The sequence below is a fragment of the Microtus pennsylvanicus genome, chromosome 1, assembly GCF_037038515.1.
Source record: "Microtus pennsylvanicus isolate mMicPen1 chromosome 1, mMicPen1.hap1, whole genome shotgun sequence".
Classification (NCBI taxonomy): Eukaryota; Metazoa; Chordata; class Mammalia; order Rodentia; family Cricetidae; genus Microtus; species Microtus pennsylvanicus.
This window is the reverse complement of record NC_134579.1, coordinates 203,830,657-203,856,475: the sequence shown is the minus strand read 5'-3', so window position 1 is coordinate 203,856,475 and position 25,819 is coordinate 203,830,657. Positions and strand designations below refer to the sequence as shown.

The 25,819-nt window shown below is 41.1% G+C and overlaps 1 protein-coding gene across 1 annotated transcript; it reads left to right on the top strand.

Annotated features, from left to right (window-relative positions):
• Window positions 1-910: 910 nt before the first annotated feature.
• On the top strand, window positions 911-24,965 carry Katna1 (katanin catalytic subunit A1). Its single transcript, XM_075949330.1, has 11 exons — window positions 911-1,120; window positions 9,483-9,657; window positions 11,837-11,994; window positions 13,716-13,896; window positions 15,248-15,369; window positions 18,662-18,767; window positions 19,805-19,963; window positions 22,044-22,170; window positions 23,220-23,354; window positions 23,725-23,851; window positions 24,691-24,965. The coding sequence occupies exons 2-11, from the start codon at window positions 9,490-9,492 to the stop codon at window positions 24,887-24,889; spliced, it is 1,482 nt and encodes a 493-aa protein (XP_075805445.1). The 5' UTR covers window positions 911-1,120; window positions 9,483-9,489; the 3' UTR covers window positions 24,890-24,965.
• Window positions 24,966-25,819: the final 854 nt, after the last annotated feature.

Sequence of the window (25,819 nt, the reverse complement as noted above, 5' to 3'; positions counted from 1 at the left end):
AGTACTTGTGGAACTAGGAGCTGAGGATACTGCTCAGTTGGTAGTTTGTCTAACACATGCAAAGACCTGGGTTTGATCTCCAGCACCACAAACCACAGGCATGGGGGCCCACATTTGTTATTACAGCACAGAGGAGGTGGAAATAGGAGGACCAGAAGCTTAAATATATTTGTATTTATTGAGTTAATGGATGTGTTTTTTGAGTGCCACTACGTAGTCCTGGCTGACCTGGAACTCACAGAGATCCATTTAATCCGCCCAAGCACTAGGATCAAAGTCATGTACCATGACTCCTGGCCCTTGGCTGGAATGTTAGAAAGTGAATTATATGTACCCCTAAAGGGAACTATGTCGATGGTTCTTTCTGTCTACAACACTGTCTGTGCCTACAATGTGCTAATTATAACACCTAACTTAATTTTGTCTACTGGTGAAAGAGAATGAGTAAGTATCGGCAAAACGTGGGGCATAACTTTACTTGTATGTTTATATTAAAACGGTAGCCCCCGAAAGCCAAAACAAAACAAAACCAAGGAAATAAAATTTCCCCCATAGCATGTCTTGACGGTATTTGTGTTTACACCGCGACATGGGTCCCAGTCTACACGGTATAAGTAAGCACCGGGTTCTAAAACAAGATTTGTCATAAACGAATGGCTTGACCACTGACACTCACATGTAAGGGAGCCCCTGACTCTCTAACCTCTGAGCAGCTTGGTAACAAGGCTCGGGAAGAGATAGTAAGGTCCACAGGGAAAGGTCTGAGATAGGAGAGGCAGCACCAACCCCTTCCCCCACGCCTACTCCTTCTCCCTAGAGGCCGCCGCGCGCAACGCGCAGACGCACCCAGCGCTCGGCCACGCCCCCTTAGGTTCCGCCTGCGCGCGCAGGCGTCAGAACCCTCACTTCCGGGGCGTGGCCCCGCGGGTGGGGGACTGGCAGAAGCGTTCGGGCACTGGAAGTGGACTTACCCGGTTTGACTGCACCTTGGCCGCGAGCAGGAGCTGCGGTGCCCGCGAACCTCGGCCGTGCGGCTCCCGGAGCGAACGTGACGCTGCGGCTCGTGCCTCGTTCCCCGCCACGCGGCGGGCAGCGTGTCTCGGAGCCTCGGGCACGCCAGGTGAGTGGTCCGGCCGCAGTGCGCCCGCTCCGCCCGAGGAGCCTTGTGATGCCACCTCAGGCCCTTGTCCGTGCAGATGTCACCCGATCCGGGAACGCGTTGAAAGCGTCCTCGCCCCCACCCCGAAACCTCCGCCCTGTAAACTCTCCACGGCTTGGGTGTTGGGATTCGGCTTCTTTTCGTACAATTTGTTGGTGGTGTACTGCTTCTTGGTGGTTTACTTATTTCTCCTTTGTATTTGTCCTTAGTTTTAGTTTTAAAATGTATTGCTATTCTGTGTGTATGATGTAGATGTGGGCTCGCGAGTGGAGGTCAGAGGGCAGCCTATGGAGTTGGTTCCCGTCATCCACCTCTACAGGGGTCCCAGAGTTGAACTAAGGTTGCCAGGCATGCTGGGCAAGTGCCTTTACTAGCTGAGATAACGCACCGTTTTTGTTTTGTTGTTGTTGTTTGTTATTATTTTTTTTTGTTTAGGTGTAATACCTAAACAAAGATCTTTCTTTTTACTTCTTTCGTTTAGTTTTTTTTTTTTTTTAATTTGGAGACAGTTTCTCTGTGTAGCTCTGGCTGCCCTAGAGCTCTCGCTTTGTAGACCAGACCGGCCTCAAACTCAGAGATCACCTTCTTCTGACTTCTTCTAGTGCTGGGATTAAAGATGTGTGCCACCAGAACATGCTTAAAGTTGGCTATTTTTTATTTTAGAGCCCAGTGTTCTAACGAAGGCTTATGACATTTTTGATTGGGTACTGTGGAGAAACTTTATTCCTCGAAGCATTTGTTTCATTAAGTATGTGACTGCAAAATTGCATACAAACATAGACTTGTAATTTTAAAAAGGCTGCAAAGAGAAGTCTTCATCATGCAACAAGGCTCACACAGAAGGTTTAATGGAAGAGGAGAGAGAAGGGGCAGAGACGGGGGCAAAGACTGGTCCTTGGGACAAGAGTGACAGAAGAGATAGAGGAAGGAAAGAGAGCAAGAAAGAAAGAGAGGGGGGAGAGAAAAATGAGATGGGAGATGGGCAGGCCATCTTTTAAAAGGGAACGTAGCGAATGTGTACGGGAGGTGCTCTTAGTGGCTACAACTAAGGACGTTCCCTGTCAGAACTGTAAGGGCAGGCCAGTATCGACACCTAAAAGATGCCGTTTTCTCTTAAAATAAATCAAACCTTTAGTTCCTGCTGGAAACATTGATGTTTCAGAATGTGTGCACTTAAAGCAGGTGTCAAGAAATATTCTTGTCATGTTACTAGAAGTCTAAATGTCTCAATATCCTGTTGTGTTTTCTGAAGCAGATGGTTTGGTAATTAGTAAATTTTCATACCAAGGATTAGGAGCAGAACTTCCTCCTACCGACACTGGCAACTTGTGAAGTGTATCATGCTTAAAAAAAAAAAGTCAGCGTTGATCAACTTTCAGTCCTCAAAGACCACAAAAAACCCTGTGAACCTTTGTGGCGTTTATTATCCAAGAAAGCTGTAGCTGTGTGTGTAAATACAATCTTCAAAGGATTTTGTGTTTGGTTTTGAAACTGCTACCAAAATTTTGATAAATATTAAGGAAGGATTAGAGGATCTTGTTGAATTTACTGTATTTGTGTTTGAAACAGCATGCTTTTTGTTTTCTTTTCTACTTGACTGTGAAAAAAGATATGATTCATGTAGATGAAATGCTAAATGGATTTTGCTTGTGGTGTTTTTTGATACGCTTGAGTGCTGCTTTGAAGTTACTTTTCAGTTGTTACACTTACTAATTAATCTGTTTTGTTCAAGATGAACTGAAAGTACCAACACCTGTAGAGTGGATTTTTTTTCCTGAAGAGGTTTATATGTGTATGCATGCAAGCATGCATCTTGTATTTTAGTAATGATATCTTTATTATGCTTGAGTGTTTATCACTTGATGATTATAAAGGCTAAAAAAGATCTATACCATGCTTTGTTCTGGGGGGAGGGGTGTCAGTTTTTGTGCTTATTGTCATTGGTGACTGGGTAAATTACAATGTAGCCATTTTCACCTCCCAGAGGTGAACTTCCTGAAATTGCTTGTCTGCCTGTAGCCCCTTTGAAAGTCCTTTTTCAGGTGGGCCTTAAGACCTGAGTTCAAAGCCTGTAAGCCAGCAAGGGTTGAAGGAGAGAACTGGCTCCAAGGTTGTCCTCTGACCTCCACATGTGGCATGTTACACACACAATAAAAAAAAAAGTTGCATGGCATATTCAGATGCTTTCAGGAGGATGCTGGATTAGATTTTTGGTTAGAGACTTTATTTTTAATAATGTGTATATGTGTGTGTCTTTGGGAATGGGCACAGGTGAGTTAGAAGATATCAGATCTTATGGAGCTGGAGTTACAGGCAGTTACTCGGCCACTTTTTCTTTTAAATATTTTTTATTGTTTGAAAATAGACTATAGTCAGGCAGTGGTGGCGCACGCCTTTAATCCCAGCACTTGGGAGGCAGAGGCAGGCAAATCTTTGTGAGTTCGAGGCCAGCCTGGACTACAAGAGTTAGTTCCAGGACAGGCTCCAAAGCTACAGAGAAACCCTGTCTCAAAAAAAAGAAAAAAAAAAGAAAGAAGAAAATAGACTATATTTATACAGTGTTTTTTGATCGTACCCATCCAGCACTACCTCTAACTCCCTCTAGTGCCCCCATCTCCCCAACTTTAGATCCTCAGTTTTTATTAATGACCATTCTTTGGCAGCCATCAGCTGCCAATAACTAACTCCTCATATTGCAGAGGTGAACTTCCTGAAATGGCTTGTCTCTAGCCCCTTTGAGGACACCTCGCCAGGTATGCCTTACGTCATCGGTTCAAATCCTGGAACCCAGGCCAGGGTGGAGAGAGAATCCATTCCACAAGGCTGGCCTCTGACCTCCACATATGTGTATGGCACTCAGTTCTTTATTGCTAGCTTTTGTTTATTTGTGTGTGTATATTTGAGACAGGCTGTGCTGTGGTCCAAACTGTCTCTGTAGCCAAGGATGAGACCTCTGCCTTCACTACCTCAGCTATTCAGTCTATTTCTGCCTGTATCTTCAAAGAAATTCCTTGCAACTTGTTGCTCCTTAAATGTTTCTTGAGTGGTTGATCTATGTTCACTCCAGTAAAAATGGCAGTTCTCAGTGGAGCCCAGCCTAACAGCCTTTAACAATTACAAGGCTACACCCTGTTGGATGGCTGCTGCTCAGCGTTTGGATTTCTTTTCTCTTCTCTGCAGCTCTTTAGTTGCTGGCTTTTCTTTTCTTTTTTTCCTAATTGTACATTGGAGGTGGGAGAATGAGATAGTACTTTGTCTCTCTGTGGAGGAACTGTTCCCTGTCAGATAATAAGTTTGTTAAAACAGCTCTAAGGTTTTTCTTAATGTAATTAAATTTATGCTTGAATTAAAATTCCTGTTGTAGCTTTTTCAGTTTGAATAAGTGAATTTAGTCATTGGCTTAATTATATGCAAGCCTTGTAAACAAAACAGAGCATGCTGAGTAATTAAAGGAAGGACTTGGAGATGAAGCAGCAGATTGTCTTTCTAACAACTAAGATTCTGAATTTTGAGGCAACAGTTTTTTTTTAAGGTTTTTTTTTTTAGATTTATTTATTATGTATACAACATTCTGCCTCAATATATACTTGCACGCCAGATGAGGGCGCCAGATCTTAGTACAGATGGTTATGAGCCACCATGTGGTTGCTGGGAATTGAACTCAGGACCTCTGGAAGAGCAGTCAGTGCTCTTAACCTCTGAGCCATCTCTCCAGCCCGAGGCAACAGTTTTTTGAGCTAGTAGGTAATGTTTACAGTTAATAGTAATTGTAACTATTTAATTAAAATTTTGCCTCTTAGCTTTTTCTTCTACATAGATTCTCTTCCCCAAATACTGCCAGATACTATACTATACTGGATAAACCATTTTCCTGCAGTAGACTTTCAGAAATGATAAGGGAAATTGAAGAATTTCATAAATACCAGTGTTAATATTCTGACTTAGGATGCTGGAGAGATGGATCAGTGGTTAAGAACACTTCCTGCTCGGGGCTGGAGAGATAGCTCAGCAGTTAAGAGCACTGACTGCTCTTCCAGAGGACCCGGGTTCAATTCCCAGCACCCACATGGCAGGTCACAACTGTCTGAAAATGCAGTTCCACGAGATCTGACACCTTCACACCAGTGCACATAAAATAAAATTAAATAAATCATTAACAAATTGAAAAAAGGGAACACTTACTACTATTCTAGAGAACCTGGGTTCAATTCTCAGGACCCACATGGCAGCTCCCAACTGTCCCTAACTTCAGTTCCAGGGGAATCTGACACCCTCACACAGAAATACATGTAGTCAAAACACCAATCTACATAAAATAAAAATTATTAAAAAAATATTCTGGCTTAGATATTGCTAAAGTAGTAGAAAGTGATGATTTTTTTAAAAATCTGACATTTAGTGAAATAAGGGTGCTGTAGTAGTATATGTGTAAACACTTTGTTTTCTTTGATAGCCAGGGATTCTGCATGTTATCTGTTAATGTGGCCTTGGGTTGACTTTCTGCTACTTGTCTATTAGAATGGTAACTAACAGGTGGCATGGTAACTCAGCCGTATCCCAGCACTTGGGAGGCTGAGCAAGAGAGCTAACTAAGGTGGGTTCTTGACCAACCTGAGCTGCTGTGACACTCAGCCACTCCCCCTGCCTGAAAAAAAGAAAGAAAAATAGTTGGTGTGAAAGGAATTTTTTCTGACTGGAAAGAGAAATTCAAAACATACAGTTGAAGAAAGGTAGAAATAACTTTTATGAGCTTTGAGTCCTGAACCATGACCCCTCCCCAATAGAGCAACTTAATCCAAGGCCATAGGGATCAGCTGTACTCTTCAGAGCAAGCCAGGTTCCTCTCCACCTGTGCCACTGCCCGGACTAGGCACACCATAGTGCTGAGATGGTTTCAGGGCAGAAGTACTCACGGAGGAATCAAATGGGCCTGGAGAGATGGCTGCTCTTCCCGAGGACCCAGGTTCAATTCCCAGCAACCACATGGCTGCTTCCAAGCATCTGCAACATCATTGTCAGGGAGTCTGATGCCTTCCTCTATCCTCTGAGGGCACTGCATGCACTTGGTGCACACACATTCAGGCAAAACACCTAAATACAAAAAGTAAAAATTCAAAAAACTAATCAAATAATAATCCTGACTTGGTGGGTTGAACTGAGGATCAAGGAGTGTGAGGTTTTTGAGGATTAGAAGCTAGACCAAGGGAAAGGGGTTTTGTGTTAGGACAACACAACAGCAGTCATCCATTCAAAGGTGTTTTGAGGTCTGTGTGCCAAGCGTGTCCTTAGTGCTGAGGGTACAGCAGGTAGCAGAGGTAGAGTCTCTGCTATGGAACTTTATTATTAAGGTGAAATATCCGTGGTTACAACTTGCGGCGGTCGTTATTTATGTCGCAGGATTTTTTTCCTTCTTTTTCTTTTGTTCCTTAGATGCTGGGTCTTGAGTTACTGATAAGATGGCCTAACCTCAATTCATGCCTATACTGCTATGTCCTTGTAAGTTACCGCACAGCCTACTGCTAACACACATACAGTTACTGCACAGTTATTGCTAACACACATACAGTTACTGCACAGCTTACTGTTAGCACACACTCAGAGTTACCGCACAGCCTACTGCTAACACACATACAGTTACTGCACAGTTATTGCTAACACTCATACAGTTACTGCACAGCTTACTGTTAGCACACACTCAGAGTTACCGCACAGCCTACTGCTAACACACATACAGTTACTGCACAGTTATTGCTAACACACATACAGTTACTGCACAGCTTACTGTTAGCACACACTCAGAGTTACTGCACAGCTTACTGTTAACACACACACACAGCTACTACACAGCTTACTGTTAACACACACACACAGTTACTGCACAGCTTACTGTTAACACACACAGCTACTACATAGCTTACTGTTAACACACACAGTTACTGTACAGCTTGCTGTTAACACACACAGCTACTACACAGCTTACTGTTAACACACACAAGTTACTGTACAGCTTACTGTTAACACACAGTTACTGTACAGCTTACTGTTAACACACACTCACAGTTACTACACAGCTTACTGCTAACACACACAGTTACTGCACAGCTTACTGCTAACACACACACTCACAGCTGCTCTGGGTCAGGAATGTGTGGATTTGTGATGCCTCTGATTCAGTCTTTTACCAAGCTGTGATGAAGATGTCATCCAGGACTGCAGTCATCTCAAGACATAACCAAAGGAGCATTCAAGCTCATTCATGTGGTTGCTAACTGGATTCAGGGCCTTGTGGGTTCTTGGTGTGAGAACCTCAGTTCATCACTAATTGCTGCCCTGAGACCGCCCTCATTTCTTTGTGGTGTGAGCCTCTTCACAGAGGACCTTGCCACATAATAGCTGGTTTCCTTTGAGTGGATAAGCAAGAGACAGTGAGTAGGATGGAAGTCACAGCTTAATACCAGGAGGAAAATCTCATCCATCCTTTTTATTAGCCCAGACTGGCTTCAAGCTCAATATACAACTGAGGATGGCTTTGACCTTCCAAATGCTAGGATTACAGGTGTGTGCCCCCTGTACCTGATTCTTTGATTCACATTTCTCTCCTCCCCCTCTTTAGATTGGTATATTCCATATACATTCTTAGGTATACATGTATATTTTAAAATGAGTGTTTATGTAGCATAGGTAATTTTTACTTTAATAAAATGATATTCAAATTAGACATTGTTCTATGTCTAGGATTTTTGTTCCCCAATCGTTTATTTTTGATGATCTATTTATTTTGCTATTTATAAAGTTGTTTATTGCTTCCATGTACTATATGTTTACTGTGTTCTTTGCCAGTTTCCTAACAGAACAGATTGCCTCCAACTTTTTTGTAGTGTTTTGTATTTGAATATATGAATTATACATAATATGGGCTGACATTTTCATACATACACATAATATATTTTATATTTTCCCTGCCTCTAATTTTTTGATAATTCAAATAGTTCTATCATTAATGTTCAAAACCAAATCCTTTGTGAGGCTTTCTCTGAAGTCTTTTATAACATTTCTACATAGAGCCATTGATACATACATATATATATATATATCATATGTATTATATATATATGATATCTCTAAGTATTCCTTGATTGTTCTTTAAAATGAGTGTGCAACTTTATTCTCACAAACTGTTCCTTTCTTACAAAATTCATGCTCATATTTAGCATTATTGAACTTGCTTTTGTTTTTTGTTTTTCAAGACAGGGTTTCTCTGTGGTGTAACTCTGGCTCTCCTAGAACTTGCTCTGTAGACTAAGCTGGCCTCAAACTTACAGAGATCTGCCTGCCTCTGCCTCCCTAGTGCTTAGATTAAAGGCATGCACCACCACTTCCCAGCCTTATATTTTTTTTAAAAAAAGTTTTATTTTTATTTATGCATATAGGTGTGTGCCTGTGTGAATTTATGTGTACCACTTTCAGGCAGGTGTTGACAGAGGCAAGAGGATGTTGGAATCCTGAAATAGAGTAACACACAGTTGTGAGCCACTGTGTGCAAAAGCAGTCAGTGCCCTTAACCACTGAACTATGTTCCAGCCATGTAATAATTATCCATTACTGCCCAATAGTTCCATCTGGATATTTTATTGTGTAAATTGAGGGTTTTTTCCCCACCTCTGGTTCCTGAAAAAACACTCAGAGACTTATATTAATTATAAAAGTTTGGCTGATGACTCAGGCTTATTATTAACCAGCTCTTTTAAATTAACCCATTTCATTTTATGTTTTACCATGAAGCTCATGGCTCATCCTACTTTTCTGGTGACTGCTGGGTGTCTTCCCTCAACTCTGCTTTTTCTGCCTTGTATTTAGTTTGGCTTTCCCGCCTAGCTGTATTCTGCCCTGCCATAGGCCAAAGTAGCTTTGCTCATCAACCAATAAAAGCAACACATATTCGCAGTGTACAGAAGGACATCCCACATCATCTCCCCTTTTCTGTCTAATTAAAAAGGGAGGTTTTAACTTTAACATTATAAAATTACATATAACAAAACAGGTATCAAGCAAGAATTACAGTTACAATATTTAGTCTATTTGTATTTGGCAAAATTAAAGAAAATACTCTATTTTATCTTTGTTTAAAAACTTACTTTGTCAGTGTTGGGACAGTTGTACACTGTGGTGTATGCACATGGAGGTCAGGACAGAATGGTCTCACTGACCCCATTGTAAACTTCCTTATTAAAGGAGTCCTGCAAAGTATATTTTTAAGAAGCTTTGTACTTACTTTTTAAGAGATGTATAACGTGAAAATGTTTCTTGTTTCTTCTTTTCTTAGCTTACATATGAGCATGAGTCTTCTCATGATAAGTGAGAATGTAAAATTGGCTCGTGAGTATGCCTTGCTGGGAAACTATGACTCTGCAATGGTCTATTATCAGGGAGTTCTTGACCAAATGAACAAGTATCTGTATTCAGTCAAAGATACATACCTCCAGCAGAAATGGCAGCAGGTAAGAATCATGGCTGCTAGGTTTAATACTCAGAAAATTTAGATTGACTTTCAATGCTGTACATGCATTCAGAGAGTATAAGCTTTTTTGTTTGTTTGTTTAGTTGGTTGGTTTTTTTGAGACAGGATTTCTTTGTGTAGCTTTGGCTGTCTTAGAACTAGCTCTGTAGACCAGGCTGGAGTTGAACTCACAACTGGTCTAAAGTATATTCTGGCAATCTGAATAAGTAAGCTCTAGAGCCGGTGAGTGAGTGCAAGCAGGGCAAGAGCAAACGTTCTTCTTCCTTGTCCTTTATACAGGCTGCCACGAGAAGATGTGGGTCTTCCCCCTCAACTGATCCAATTAACTAAACATCCCTAACAGGTGTGCCTAATGGCTTGGCGTTTTAGTTAATTCCAGAGGTAGTCAGGTTGACAACCAAGACTCGCTGTCATGGTGAGCAGCAGCCCTTTAATATCAATAGTGTTGTGACCTCTGCTTCATTATTCTGATTATTGTAATCTATTAATACTTTTAAAGTGAAAGTTCTTTTTGTTTCTTTTTCCTTTTTCTTTCTTTCTTTTCTTTTTGCTTTTCAAGACAGGGTTTCTCTGCAGCTTTGGAGCCTGTCCTGGAACTAACTCGCAGAGATCCGCCTGCCTCTGCCTCCCAAGTGCTGGGATTAAAGGCGTGCACCACCACCACCTGGCCCTTCTTATTTTTTTTTAAGACGGTCTTTCTCTGTGGCCCTGGCTGTCCTGGAGTTTGCTGTATGGGCTATCGTGGCCTCGTACTCAATCATCCTGTCTCTTCCTGCCCATTCTTAGGATTAATGGCTTGCACCACTACATCCAAGCCCTGCAGTTGATTTGTTAATGTCGTTGCTGGAATTGCAAATGACAGCAAATTCTTGCAGAACCTATTTCCTATAGAACTTTACAAAGCTGATCATATTTGAATCCCATTTAAGGAATTTTAGACACAAGGACCAGAAGAAAATTATAATTAGAAACCCTGGAACTTATAAAATCTAGTCTAGGGCAGCATTTTTCAAAGTTCAGCTGTTAGAACAGAACATTACAGAAATGTGTGGTTCCTTAGGCTGAAATTGTTGTGAACTGTTCATTCCTGGATGCTGTGTAAATACAGTACCACACTTGTCTGTAACACTTGGAGAGAAGTAGCCTCTTTTGGAAAATAACTTTTTCTTAAATTGGACTGTCCATATTCATGTTTCTGGGAGAGAAACATACTTTAAAAATACATAAATCACTTTAAATGTATAGTTCAGTATAAAGTTCTAAACATATTGAAAATTTATACTATTAACACTCAGTAGTGTTAAATACATTCAGAATGTTGTACAACCATTACCCTGTGTAATGAAATTCGATCATGGTTTTAAAAATTAACTAACCCTGATATGCACACCTGCAATCCTAGCACCTTGGAGGCCCAGGCAGGAGAATTGTGACTTTGAGGCCGCTGTACAATACTCATGGAACCTTGTTTAAAACCAGAATCATTTGGTTAAATAGTATAAATCCATCAAAGGGCAACCTGCAGAAGTTTTGTTTTTGTCAAACTTGAAAGTTGCAGCTAACCTTTCAGTTGTTGCAAGGTTTGAAGAAGGATTATGTGGGCATTAGTTGGGCGGTGGTGGTGCAGAGGCAGGCGGATCTCTGTGAGTTTAAGGCCAGCCTGGTCTACAGAGTGAGTTCCAGGACAGCCAGGTCTGTTACACAGAGAAACCCTGTCTCCAAAAACAAAAAAGCAAAAAGAATTATGTAGGTATCAATTTAATTAGCCAGGGTTTGTCTTAAAAGATGTTATTTTATGTGTGTGAGTGTTTTGCCTGCATGAATGGCAGTGCACAAAGTGAATACGTTGCCTAAAGAGGCCAGAAGAGGACAACAGATCCCTTGTGGAGTTAACAGATGGTTGTGAGCTGCCGTGCAGGTGCTGAGAATCAGACCCGGGTCCCCTGGAAGAACAGCTCTTACCCTCTGAGACACCTCTCCAGCCCCTTAGCTAGCATTTTAAATCATTCTTTCAGAATTAATTTTGAGAACAGAAAATCAGTCGTTGCAATTTTGTAAGATGTTTGATGTAGTTTGCTCACTCTCGATCAGTTGGGGCTTCTAACATAGGAAATGGCCCTAAATGAAAGGAATTTAGTCATATTCTTCTTTGAAACCAGGTTTGGCAGGAAATAAATGTGGAAGCTAAGCATGTTAAGGACATCATGAAAACACTCGAGAGCTTTAAACTGGACAGCACTCCTCTAAAAGCTGCGCAGCATGAGCTTCCGGCTTCTGAGGGAGAAGTGTGGTCCTTGCCTGTACCTGTTGAGCGAAGGTAAGTGGAGACTTTTTAAGAAGATTTGCCCAAGAAGCTGACAGATTTTGCCTTGGCCATATCTAGGAGATGGACTAGGTTTCTGGGAGACAGGGACATGGGGAACATTTGTACTGAAATGTCCTTTTAGAATTGTTTAAATGTGTATCAAATTGAGGTGGAAAGTAGCCGGAACTACTACTGGTGCATGGGCTGAAAGTAGCTGACTCAGCTTACAGACTGAGGACATCTGGGAACTGGAGTTTTCTTCACTCTGTGACTGCTGGAAAACCATGCATGCATCTGTAACTCATATTTTCCACATGTAAATCGAGGGATTTAGACTGGCAGGCTTTTGAGCCTGCTTGGCTTTCTTTGGCATTTATGCCCAGTTTTCTACTAAGAGACAGCAAATAAAGTACCAGGTGGTATCTGGTGGCTCGTGTCTTTAATCCCAGCACGTGGGTGGCAGCGGGAGACAGATCTCTGAATTTAAGGCCCACCTTAAATTTGGTCTACAAAGTGAGTTCCAGGACAACCAAGACTACACAGAGAAACCCTGTCTTGAAAACAAACAAAAAACAAACCAAAGCAACAACAACAACAAAACCCCGACAACTAAGGTGCACTGACTTTAGATAATATACTTTCTTTTCATTGAAGTATACCCTGAGGTACTTGAGAATAGGCCCTTTTCCTTTTTGTTCTTTTTGGGTTTTGTGTGTTTTTATTCATCCCACATTAATCAAAGAGCCACTAAATATGGAGGTCTACATTCTGCCACTGAGTCAAAATGAAATAAGCGGGTGATGTATGAGCGTGAGGTACCTTCCATGAGATTTTGAATTTCCACCGGTATTTATTTTTATTTACCTATTTTATGTGTATGAATGTTTTGTCTGTATGTATATGTGTATACCACCTGTGTGCCTGGTGCCTGTCATATTTACATAGTTTCATGTATTGTTTCCTGGCCTGTCCATGTTTTGAGGTTGATAAAGTTCTCCTAGTTCCTGAAACTGGAGTCACAGGCAGTTGTGAGCTGCTATGTGTGTCCTGGAAACTGAGAATCCAGGTCCTCAGCAAGAGTAACAACTGCTCTTAATTGCTAAGCCATCTCTTCAGCCACCACCCTTTTTTCCCTTTTCTTTTTTTGTTTCTTCCTTCCTCCCTCCCTCCCTCCCTTCCTTTTTTTTTTCTTTTCTGTTTTGAGACAGGGTCTAATTATATAACCCTAACTTTGGATTTGCTATGTATGCCTGGTCTCTAACTCACAGTGATTCATCCACATGCCTCTGTCTTTCAAATGCTGGGAGTAAAGGTCATGTACCACTGTACCCAACTTTCATCCTAGTCTTTTAGAATAGGGAAATTATTAAAACCTTTAGCTAAACCACAAGATTATAATATATTCTAAGTAGAATCACACTGAATTGCTTGTGTAGCCGTGGTAGAAGAAATCCAGCATTTGCATTTTGGTTCTTCTGATGAACATTGTTTTCTGATAACTGCTCCTTGCTGCACAGTAATGTCCTAAATAGGAGTGACTTTTACTTCCCTTGTTTCTAAAGTATGACAGTACTGCATCCCTGTTATTGGCCATAGCAGTTTACCTGGGTTTCAAGCATCCTAAAGTTTGTGCTCGGTGTTTGCCTTGACTTCTTTAGTTCTTTTCATTAGCTGGGTGTGTACCCTGCTACTTCAGGAATTAAGTATGATTTTAATGATCTTGTGTTGTTTAGACCCTCACCAGGACCTAGGAAACGCCAGTCTTCTCAGTACAATGACCCTAAACCACATAGTAACCGCGCAGGCACAGTCGTCAGAAATCACCGTCCGTCTGCACAGCATCTTCACAATGACAGAGGGAAAGCTGTTCGTAGTCGGGAAAAGAAAGAACAGAATAAAGGAAGAGAGGATAAGGTAAATGTTATGGCCTTCGAAAGTGAAAGGTGGAGCTTGAGAGATGGCGCAGTGGTTAAAGTACGTTTAGTGCTCTTCCTGAGTTTGATTCCTAGCAACTCCATCAGAGCGCTCAATCTCCTCTGCCTCCATCTCCAGAGAACCCCACAGCCATGTGACATACTTAAACACACAAACCAACAAAAGTGAGATTTACTTACTTGATGTGTATGGATGTCTTGTCTGCATGTTCATTTCCACATCAGAAGAGAGCACTGGATCCCATAGGACTATGGTTACAGACAGGTGGAAGGGCCATGTGAGTGCTGGGAATTTAGCTCAGAACTTCTTGGAGAGAAGCCAGTGCTCTTAACTACTGAGTTTTCTCTCCAGTCCCCATGAAACAAAATGGTTTTTGTTTTGTCTTTTTTTCCCCCCCAAGATAGGGTTTCTCTGTGTAACAGCTCTAGCTGTCCTGGAACTTGCTTTGTAGACCAGACTGGCCTTAAATTCACAGAAATTTGCCTGCCTCTGCCTCCCAAGTGCTGGAATTAAAGGCTTGTGCTACAACTGGTTGGCCAGAACTAAAAATTAATTTAATTTTTGCTTAAATTAAGTAGATACACATCTATCTATCGATCGATCGATCGATCGATCGATCGATATGGGGGTTGTGAAGTGACTTGCTGATAGTCATTTTATGACTTCTGAGTACAGAAGTCTTCTATATCTCTTTATTATCCCTTTTTACAAATAAAAACATTTCCTTTGTATTAATTTAGAACTGCATTAGACTTGTAATTTTTGCTTTTGTTGTTTAATGTAATTTAGAAAACTTGGGGAAATAAAACCTGCCATATTTACATAGTTCCATGTATCGTTTCCTGACCTGTCCGTGTTTTGAGGTTGATAAAGTTCTGCTAGTTTCTTATCTGAGGTTTGTTTGTCTGTTTGTTTTGAGGGGTGTGGTTTTGGTTTGGTTGGGTTTAGTGAGGTGTCTCTCAGTCCTCTTGTTCCTAATTCCCAAGTGCTGGGATTCTGGGCCTGTGTTCCTACGCCTGTCTTATTATCCTCTTCCTTTCTTGAGGCTACTGTGCTGAAAGGACTCTGGGTTTCCTGTGCACTTGGTAGATACTGCACCACTTCCTTCTGGCCTATAGTGTCTTGGAAAAAGCTATATTGATTAATTAGAATTGGTTTTCCTTGGCCAGGTTTGGGAGGCAAGAGGGTCAGAAGTTTGACTTGTGTTAGGTTTACACCAGGAGACCATTCCATAAACAAAATCACTTTGGTTTGATTATTATTTCTGATTCACAGAAACAAAATACAAACTTCTAATTAAAATTTCTTCTGTTTTTATCTCCTCATGTAGAACAAATCACCAGCTGCAGTTGCGGAACCAGAGGCACATAAATTTGACAGCACTGGATACGACAAGGACTTGGTAGAAGCTTTGGAAAGAGATATAATTTCTCAGAATCCCAATGTTCGGTGGTAAGTCACATCTCAAGATAATTGAGCTGATGACAGTTTTGGGAGATGGAGAAAATCTGGGTATGTGCCAAAGATCTGTCTTTGAAGACAATTAGAGGATCTGCGGTATACACAGGACATAAGTGGAAAGCTGCGTCACCCACATGGTGTCTTGAGATTTTTATTCCTGTTTGTTGTGAGACAGGGTTCCCTGTATGCAGACTGACTCCAAAATGGCTGTGTAGCCAGCACAGCATTGAATTTTGTCCTTTTGACCTGAGCGCTGACAGACATACGTTACAGTGGCCAAGTTACATAGTGATGGTGAGGGCCCCAGGGCTTGTGCTTCCTAATCAAGTATTAAACCAATTGTACTACATTATCTAGACTTTAGTTTGAAGCTTTTTTTTTTAATATTTATCTATTTATTTATTATGTATACAGCTAGCCAGAAGAGGGCACCAGACCTCATTACAGATGGTTGTGAGCCACCATGTGGTTGCTGAGAATTGAACTCAGGACCTTTGGAAGAGCAAGCAATGCTCTTGACCACTGAGCCATCTCTCCAGCCCAGTTTGAAGTGTTTTTGTAACTTTATTTGTATTTTGCATTTTTAAGTTTATTATTTTATGTGAATGAGGGTTTTGCCTGTGGAGGGCAGAAGGCAGTGTCCTATCTCCTGGATCTGGAGTTACAGATGCTTGTGAGTTGCATTGTGGGAGTCAAATCTGGCATTCTGTGAGAGCAGCAGTGCTCTTATCAGTGAGCCATCCATTAGGCGCTGTGTGTGTGTGTGATATTAGGTATTGAACACAGGGTCTCATACATATGAGGCAAGTTCTTTGAGAACAGAATATCCCTCGTTCTTAAGATTCTTTTAAATTAATAAGTCATATACAAAGAGGGACTAAGAACTAATTTCATTTCTTGGGTCCCTTTCTAATGTTGAAAAGATTGAGGTTTGGTTTTTTTTAAATATTTATTTATTTGTTTATTATGTATAAGTATTCTTCCTGCAGGCCTCATTACAGATGGTTGTGAGCCACCATGTGGTTGCTGGGAATTGAACTCAGGACCTTTGGAAGAGCAGGCAATGCTCTTAACTGCTGAGCCATCTCTCCAGCCCCCTGGTTTTTTTGTTTGTTTGTTTGTTTTAAACTTTTATTATTGCCCTGTGGTGGTACTGCATGCCTTTAACACCAGCTCTGGGGAGGCAAAGGTAGGTGGATCTCTGTGTCCAGGACAGCCAGGGATACTTAAAGAAAAAACAAAAAGCAAACAAACAAAAAAACCCAAACAAACAAACCTCTTATTCTCATGAAAAAACCAAACAAACAAGCAGAAACTCTTATTATTGTGTGTATAATGGGGTAGAGCCTGTGCTATGGCACAGATTGGAGATTGGAGAAAACTTACGTGGATTCTCTTCTCACCCACGTTTCTGTGAGTTCTGAGGACCAGACCCTCAGTCTGGTTCAGTGACTGCTTTTACACACTGAGCAAGCTCACCAGCCAGAGGTGGAGGTTTTTATGAATTCATTTTGTTTATGTCTATGGCTTATGGTAGATTTTTTTTATTTGCTATTAGTGGAAGATCCTCAACTTTATTTATATCTAATAAAGGAGCTATTAATTTTTATAGTGTCTTATAAGAGATCACTTTTCTACAAGTTAGTTGTATTGTGTTACATGCTTTTTGTTTGTTTGTTTTTTTGTTTTTCGGGACAGGGTTTTGCTGTAGCTATCAAGCCTATCCTGGAACTAGCTTTAGTAGACCAGACTGGCCTCGAACTCACAGAGATCCTCCTGCCTCTGCCTCCCGAGTGCTGGGATTAAAGGCCTGCACCACCACTGCCCGGCTTGTTACATACTTTCAACTAAAATATTTATACAGCATAAATATACATTATCCTTACACATTATATTTATGCAGTAAAATCTATTTTCATAATAAAACTGCTGCATACACTAGTAGTACTGATAGGTATTCTAGTGGCTGGGAAGAACTTCATAATGATGTTGATGTTTTTTTACTGCTGGTGTCTGCCTCTTAGTAAAGTTGGAAGCTTAGCAGCTATATCTGCTCTATGCCCTATTTGTTATTTTTAAAATAGCCATTCTTCTAAGCCATTTGAGTTATGAAATATAAGATAAAATGCTTCAATGACACTGCAGGTTCAGCAGCCCTAATCTGAAAAATCAGAAATCCAAAAATGTACCAATATCCACATTTTAAAAAATAATTTATTTTTACTTTATGTGAGTTGTTGGTTTTTTAAAAATTTATCTGTTTATTATATATAATATGTTCATTATGTATACAGTGTTCTGCCTGCATGTATACCTGTAGACCAGAAGAGGGCATTAGGTCTCATAGATGGTTGTGAGCCACCATGGTTGTTGGGAATTGAATTCAGGTCTTCTGGAAGACCTCTGAGCCATCTCTCCAGCCCCGTGAGCTGGTGTTTTGCCTGCATGTGTGTCTGTGTGAGAGTGTCGGATACCTTGGAACTGGAATTACAGACAGTTGTGAGCTACTATATGGGTGCTGGGAATTGAACTCAGGACCTCTGGAAGAGTGGCCAGTGCTCTTAACTAGTGAGCCATCCCTGCAGCCCCCTCAAGTTTATTTTTTGTTTTGTTTTGTTTTGGTTTTGGTTTTCTTTGTGTGGCCCTGGCTGTCATGGAACTAGGTCTGTAGACCATGCTGTCATCAAACTCAGAGATCCTCCTGCCTCCTGAGTATGCTCCACCACTGTCTGTCTGGTTATTGGGTATATTTTCAAGTGTAGAGAGAGGTAAATGACTTTTTTCTATGGGAACAGGCTTCCTTCTAAGTACTGGCTTGTGTCATTCATTTATCCAACTTAGGGCCTTAAGCTACATTTTTTTTTAAACAAGCAAATACATTATCTTTTGAAAGTTTGGAGAGTTTTAGATGAAATTAAGCTGAACAGTTTTTGGATTAGAGAATGCTTAAGTGGTGAGGTGTATGCAAACATTTATGGTCCCAAGCTTTTCAGTTAAGGAAGTGCTTAAACTTGACTTAGGTCATATCACATCACAAATTTTAAACTAGCCCAGCAGCATAGAGAATGAATGAATGAGAGCTATGCTCTCCTGAGTTAAACTGAAAACCATTATTACCAAGAACTAAAGACAAAGGTTATCCTCTGTGTATACTGATTAGAGCGTAAGACTAGTGTTTTGTCTGTGCCATAAAATCCTGTGTGGGTGAAGGTTGTCAGGGTGATGATTATAGGGCTGGATATATAATGTAAGGGGTTGGCTGATGAAGTATCTTTTCTTTCAGGGATGATATTGCTGATTTAGTAGAAGCTAAAAAGTTGCTTAAGGAAGCAGTGGTGTTACCAATGTGGATGCCAGAATTCTTTAAGGGCATTAGGAGACCATGGAAAGTAAGTCGTCAGAGGACATGGCAGTGCTGCTGTGGAGAGCCGTTACTTACTCAGATTGGAGAAAGTGGAGTAAGGAAAAATTTAAACCAGGTGTAGTAGTTCAAGCCTGTAATCCAGTGCTCAGGAGTCTTAGGCAGGAGGATCACATTGGCTTTGAGGTAAGCCTGGGCTACATGGTGAGCTCCAAGACAGCCTGGATTAGAGTAAGACCCTATCTCCCCGCCAAAAAAATTGAAAAAGTTTATGCTGTATTATTTGGAGTTTTGTGCAAGGCTCCCAGAGTAAGTACAGTGTTGGGGACCATTCTGCCCGCACACAGCACACTTAGAGTGACCTTCTGCTGCACATAGGACCCATTGGCTGTGCGCTCCATTATCACGTCACATGACTTGTCATAGTAGTTTTGGAGATGATATGAAAAGGAGCTATTTAAAGGAATGTGGGTTAAGAGTGAGCATTTATCTACTTTTTAAAATATCATTTGTTAATAATTAATCTTTTGAATAAATAATAATAATTATCTTAACTGAATTTCAAACTTTTAATGTTACTATCTTCCTTTTGTGTAATAGAAAAGGTATTTGTTCCAGTAGTGATGGCTTATACTTTTAATCCCAGTAGTTTGGAGACAGAGACAGGTGGAGCTCTGTGAGTGTGAGGCCAGCCTGGTCTACAGAGTGAGTTCCACTCCAGCCAGTGCTAAATTAATGAGACCCTATATCAAAAAGTAAATAAGTAAAACTTTGTTATGAAATAACATTCATTTTTCTCTTTGTTCTTTGTCTCATTGTTTCATAAATTTAGTGAAATTTGATACTTGGTATTTTTCATTAGAACAAGGGCAAGCTACTGGACAAGGTGGTGTCCACTGATAGTCCCACTCCTCCAGAGCATAGAGCAGGAGGATCAAGGAGTCCGGGGGGTCAAGGCCTCGTTTGTGTTTGTCTTCCTCAAAAAACAGAAAAGGGAAGGAAATGGCAATGGCAGATGAAGTCTTTGCTTACACTGTTATATGATACACTGCTCTACTCCTACAGGGAGTACTGATGGTTGGCCCACCTGGCACTGGAAAAACACTCCTTGCTAAAGCAGTTGCTACAGAATGCAAGACAACATTCTTCAACGTCTCTTCATCAACGCTGACTTCCAAATACAGAGGAGAGTCTGAGAAGCTTGTCCGTCTTCTGTTTGAAATGGTAATGTTTGAGGCAGCTCTAGTGATTCCGGACCTCTGACTTCCCCTTACATGGATAGGATGACACTCTGCCAAGGACCTCTGTAAATATGAGTGACTTGGGTTCCTGTTTATTTCCTCTCCTCCAGAGGTGGGGCTACATCTAGTTTCTGAGCATGTGCACACTATGGCATTAGCATTACTAATGTGCTATAAGAGTCTAAAATAATTATGGTTAGAGGTTTTCCTGATCAGTGCTCTCGTGTGGCTGGCTTTGACTTGGGGCAGGCTTATAAGGGGCCTGAGGTGAGAAGCAGGAGCCAGAGAGTGCACCCTCACTGCAGCTGTTGGCTCAGAAGTCCAGGAGTCAGCATTTGGCCTCCAGTCAAAGCCTGTGCTCGTATCGTGATTAGGAGGAGGGTGTGATGAGCCATTTCTGAATGTCTCTTGGTTGGATTCTCGTAATAGTGGGCTGTTACCAACAATGGTTTGCACGTAGCAGAGGTTTCCCTTACCAGAAGCCAGAGCCAATTGGTGTCCATTGATATCTCTCCACAGTGCCCTCCCAAGCCAAGCAGAACCAATTTGGCATGTGTCCTGTAGCCTTCACTTGAAGCAGAAGAATCAGAAATGGAGGGTTTTTCTTGGTGTGACAACATACAGAATGAAATTTAATTTTCGTTCATGTGCTTAGAACACAACAAGTAAGCTGGGTGGTGTTGGCACATGCCTTTAATCCCAGCACTCATGAGGCAGAGGCAGGTGGATCTCTGTGAGTTCGAGGCCAGCCTGGTCTATAAGAGCAAGTTCCAGGACAGGCTCCAAAGCTTTAAAAAAAAAAAGCCCACCACAGTAAAAATTGACTCTTCTAACAATCTACTTAGAAACATTAAGATGCCGGGCGGTGGTGGTGCACGCCTTTAATCCCAGCACTTGGGAGGCAGAGGCAGGTGGATCTCTGTGAGTTCGAGACCAGCCTGGGCTACAAGAGCTAGTTCCAGGACAGGCTCCAAAACCACAGAGAAACCCTGTCTTGAAAACAATACATTAAGATACATTTCATGTAAAAAAAAAAAAAAGTAAGTTTATGTAAAAATGACCATCTAACTAGAATTTCTCTGTTAGACGGATGCTATAATGTAAAGGAATGGTTTCAACCAAGCTTTTTCTAGAATTTGAGACTATCTACCAGTACTTCTAAATGTCCTATCATAGTTGTTCATATAATAGGGTATAGGATAATCCTGTATTTATCACACAGATACTTTTTTTATGGTTGTTTTGTTTTGGGAGAGAGAGAGAGAGAGAGAGAGAGAGAGAGAGAGGGGGAGAGAGAGTTTATATAATGGAAAAATGATGATGTCTATGTTTTCATTAGAAGCTATGTTTTAGACTGTGACAGTGCCCATCTCAAATCCCAGCAGGAGAAATGGACTCAGGTCACCTTCAGCTATAGAGCAAATAGGGGATACCTGGGATTAATACATTCCTGTATCCAAAAAAGAAAAAGATGGGACAACGAGATGTCTCAGTGGTGCTTGCCACCAGGCTTGTCAACCTGACTTTGATCCCTGAGACCCACATGGTGGAAAAAGAGATTGACCACCTGCAAGTTGTCTTTATGTAAATACGCTCTGTGGCTCTTCTACAGCCACACATACATGCATGCACACAAATAAATGTAATTAAAACAATTAAATATGATGCCATGGCCTCTTTTATTTCCTTTAGGCAAGAGGAAAGGTGTATGGCAGCCTCTTTAGTTGTTTGCTAGTTTTTTTAAAAAGATTTGTTGATTCCTATTTTCTGTGTAAATCTGAATGCCTGTGTGTATGTCTGTGTGTTGGGTGTGCTGGTTCCCACAAAGGCCAGAAGAGGGTGTCAAATCCCCGTAACTGGAGTTACAGAAGGTTGTGAATTGCCTGTCTGCATGATGGAAGTGCTCACGTTTCCCAGTTCCTAATCTTCAAATTGTTTATTTCCGTGACACTGGGCAGAGCAGGCAAGCACGCCATCTCTAGGTGTATTCCCAGCCTCAGATTATTTTTAAATAAGAAAAATCAAAACCCTAACACCTGCTATTGCTTGGTTTCTCCCTTTAGGCTCGGTTTTACTCTCCAGCTACCATATTTATTGATGAGATAGATTCCATCTGTAGTCGCCGAGGGACTTCTGAAGAGCATGAAGCAAGCCGAAGGGTGAAAGCCGAGCTGCTGGTTCAGATGGATGGTACACATATGTCTGTGCATAGATTGGGAATGGAGCTGTTTGTGGTGCTAGTCCAGCACATTCAGAAGGATGAGAGAGGAGGACTTCAGGGCAAGAGATCCGTAGCAGGAAATGGATAGATATTCTTGATTGTGTGACATATCAGAAGTAATGGCACCCATACACCACTCTTTGGCATATATATTGATTTCTTATTTTTAGCCACAATAAGTAGACATAAAATGCAAACAAATTGGCCTTAGAGGTTGTGTATGTACTTGGAATACTTCCACACATAAATTGTGAATACATTCTTATTTATTTTTAAAAGAGTTGTTTATTTATTTATTTATTTTGTATGGAATGCTATGTCTGCATTTATGCCTGCAGACTAGAAGAGGGAGCCAGATCTCATTGCATATGGTTGTGAGCCACCATGTAGTTGCTGGGAATTGAACTCTGGACCTCTGGATGAGAGCAGTGCTGTTAATCACTGAGCCATCTTTCCAGCTCCTTGAGTATATACTCATGTGTGTTTTCATGTGTTTGTGCATCTTGTGCATACCTGGTGCCAGAGGAGGCCAGAAGAGGGTGTCACAACCCCTGGAACTAGAGTTGTGAGCTGCCACATAGTGCTGGCAATTGAAAAGCAGTCAGGGTTCCTAACTACTAAGGTGTCTCTCCAGACCGATAGGTTTGTTTGTTTGTTTGTGACGGGGTTTCTACACAGTCTTGGGTGTCCTGAGATTCTTCAAACTCAGAGATCCACCTGCCTCTGCCTCTCAAGTGCTGAGATTTAAGGAATGCATCACCATGTCAAGTGATTTTTTTTTCTTTTTTAAATAATTGGTAAGTAATTAGATGAGCTGATATTTTCATTAAATCCCTCTGAGTTGTATTATTGTGTACTGCAAAACCTCATTTTCTTGGGTCACATACTCACATGAGTCTTAGGGATGCTGGAAGACTGCACCACCTTGCTTCACTGTGTACAGCTTCATAGTCTGTAAAGAACTGAGCTTTATTTCATGAATCTCACGCAGTAACTTTTATTCTCCCTACCCTTTTAGGTGTTGGAGGCGCCTCAGAAAATGATGACCCTTCCAAGATGGTTATGGTTCTGGCAGCTACTAATTTCCCCTGGGATATAGATGAGGCTTTAAGGCGGCGTCTTGAGAAAAGGATCTACATTCCTTTGCCGTCAGGTATCATCAGCGAGTTTGTAATTGAAAACGGATGGTAGCCTTCCTTGAGGAGGCAGATGCATGCCCTTGCCTGTGTGGCTGTTTGGCTAGATCTAGAACCTGGAAGTCTTGATAACTTGATGAGTACACTTGTTCCAAGAATTGGAAAACAATTCCCAATACTCCGTGGGCTTGAGGGGGACATAGTGGCTTTTGCCTGTAAATCCTAGTACTTCTAACTGAGGCAGGAGGATAATGAATTCGGGGCAACCTGAGCTACATTCTGAGGCCATCTTTAAAACTGTTATCAGAAAGTAGGTTATTGCTTGAGCAAAATTAGCAATATTCTGTTCCATTGAAGGCTTATGTTTTAAAATGTTTCTCCTATCAGCAAAAGGCAGAGAAGAACTGTTAAGAATAAGTCTTCGAGAGCTGGAATTGGCTGATGATGTTAACCTTGCAAGCATAGCAGAAAACATGGAAGGTTACTCGGGTGCGGACATTACCAATGTATGCAGGTGTGTATTTCTCTCTCTCATGTTTTGTAAGCATAAACTTCAGTTGTTGGTGTTTATATTGTAGGCAAATGACCTACACTGGCCAGGAGATATAGCTCATTTGTAGAGCGTTTGCCTAGCATGTGCAAGCCCTGAGTTTGATCCCAAGTGCTACAAAGAACCCAACCCTACACTACACTATATTTATGGTTACAAGTTGGTTTTAAGTTAGTGTTAACAGGTCTTGCATTTGATGGTCCCCAGTCCACTTGAAAGCTGTAAGTTCAAGAAGCTTTGCTTCCCTGCAATATTAGATGGGAAATGACTGACGTGTATTTAATGTTCTCACAGGATTGCATAGGCTGTAATACTATAGTCTTGTTTTCTGTCACTGGGCCCTAAATGTTTTGTCCAGTTAGCTCAGCACCGTGTGGCCCTGCTCCAGGTCTCAGAGGCTTGCCTACCTAGCTTCCTCATTGCTAAGTGAGCACATCACTCAGAACTTGAGGGTCAGAGAGTATATATACAAATGAAGTTACTGCTAACTAACATTCCTTTCTGTCCTCATGGTAAATACCTATTCTTTCTTGAACACATAAGGAGATGAAATTGCAAGCTTCTTGATTTTTTTATACTTTATCTTGGACTGTGTATATTCAGTATTTATTACTTGAATATTAGTATACTTATTTCATTTTGGACGATTTCATTGCTAAAAAGAACTCAAAGCAAGCCATGTAAGGTGCAGTGCAATATTAATGTATGTATGTAGTATGTGTAAGATCTTAGAGAATTTGACAGTTTTTTTTTTTTAATTCAATTAAAGTAACACTTTGGGCTTTTTTAAAACTTAAACCTAGGGACGCATCCTTGATGGCCATGAGAAGGCGTATTGAGGGTCTAACTCCAGAAGAAATCCGAAACCTTTCCAGAGAAGAAATGCATATGCCTACCACCATGGAGGATTTTGAAATGGCTTTAAAGAAAGTTTCTAAGTCGGTATCAGCTGCAGATATTGAAAGATATGAGAAATGGATAGTTGAGTTTGGGTCATGCTAGGTAACGTCTCACGTGTAAACTCTCAGAAATCTGCCTTAAGTCTTTGAAAAATAAGTAAATGTAGTATTTCATTGCACTGAGTGCTATATTTTTTTAAAACTTTCATAATGGTGTGATTTTTAAACTCTTTCAGGTTCTGAATAAAGGCAATGTTTTTAAGCTGCACAGTGTTTTCCTCTAGAGCTGCTTGATTTCTGCTAACTACAGCATCTCTCCCTGCTCTTTGCTGCTCTGTGGTAATAGCTGAAAGCTGTAAACACTCCTACACTGCAGCCAACTACAGCGTAGCCAGGCTGGTGTATCTTCCTTCCCCTCTGGTGTCATGGTAGCTTCTCTTCCCTTTCTGTTGAAGAATAGAACTCTTGGGGCTGGAGAGATGGCTCTGGTTGAGAGTGCACACTGCTCCTGCAGAAGCCTAAGTTCAGTTCCTAGTGCCCATGTTGTCTAGTTTCAAGGGGGTACAAAGCCTCTGGGATCCTTGGACTTACATGGATGTACACATGCCCAGAAACACACACACACAATTAAAACAACCAGCTAGGGTTAGGGATATAGCTCATTACTAGGGTTCTTGCTCTACATATAACCAAGTAGTGTTACCTGCCTGTAATACTGTAGGAGAATGCAAGATTGAAGTCATGTCAAAACTTTTAATGGAAAAGAATAAAAACCACATGAAGTAAATTGTGTGTGCTAGATAACATTGTTGAAATAGGCTAATCTGAGTGACCGCTAACAAGGTGAAACATTTATAAACGGTACTATTCAACCAGAAGGCTGAGGCTACATTTTTTTTTTAAAGATTTATTTATTTATTATGTATTCAATGTTCTGCCTGCATGTATCCCTTCAGGCCAGAAGAGGGCACCAAATCCCATTACAGATGGTTGTGAGCACATGTGGTTGCCGGGAATTGAACTCAGGACCTTT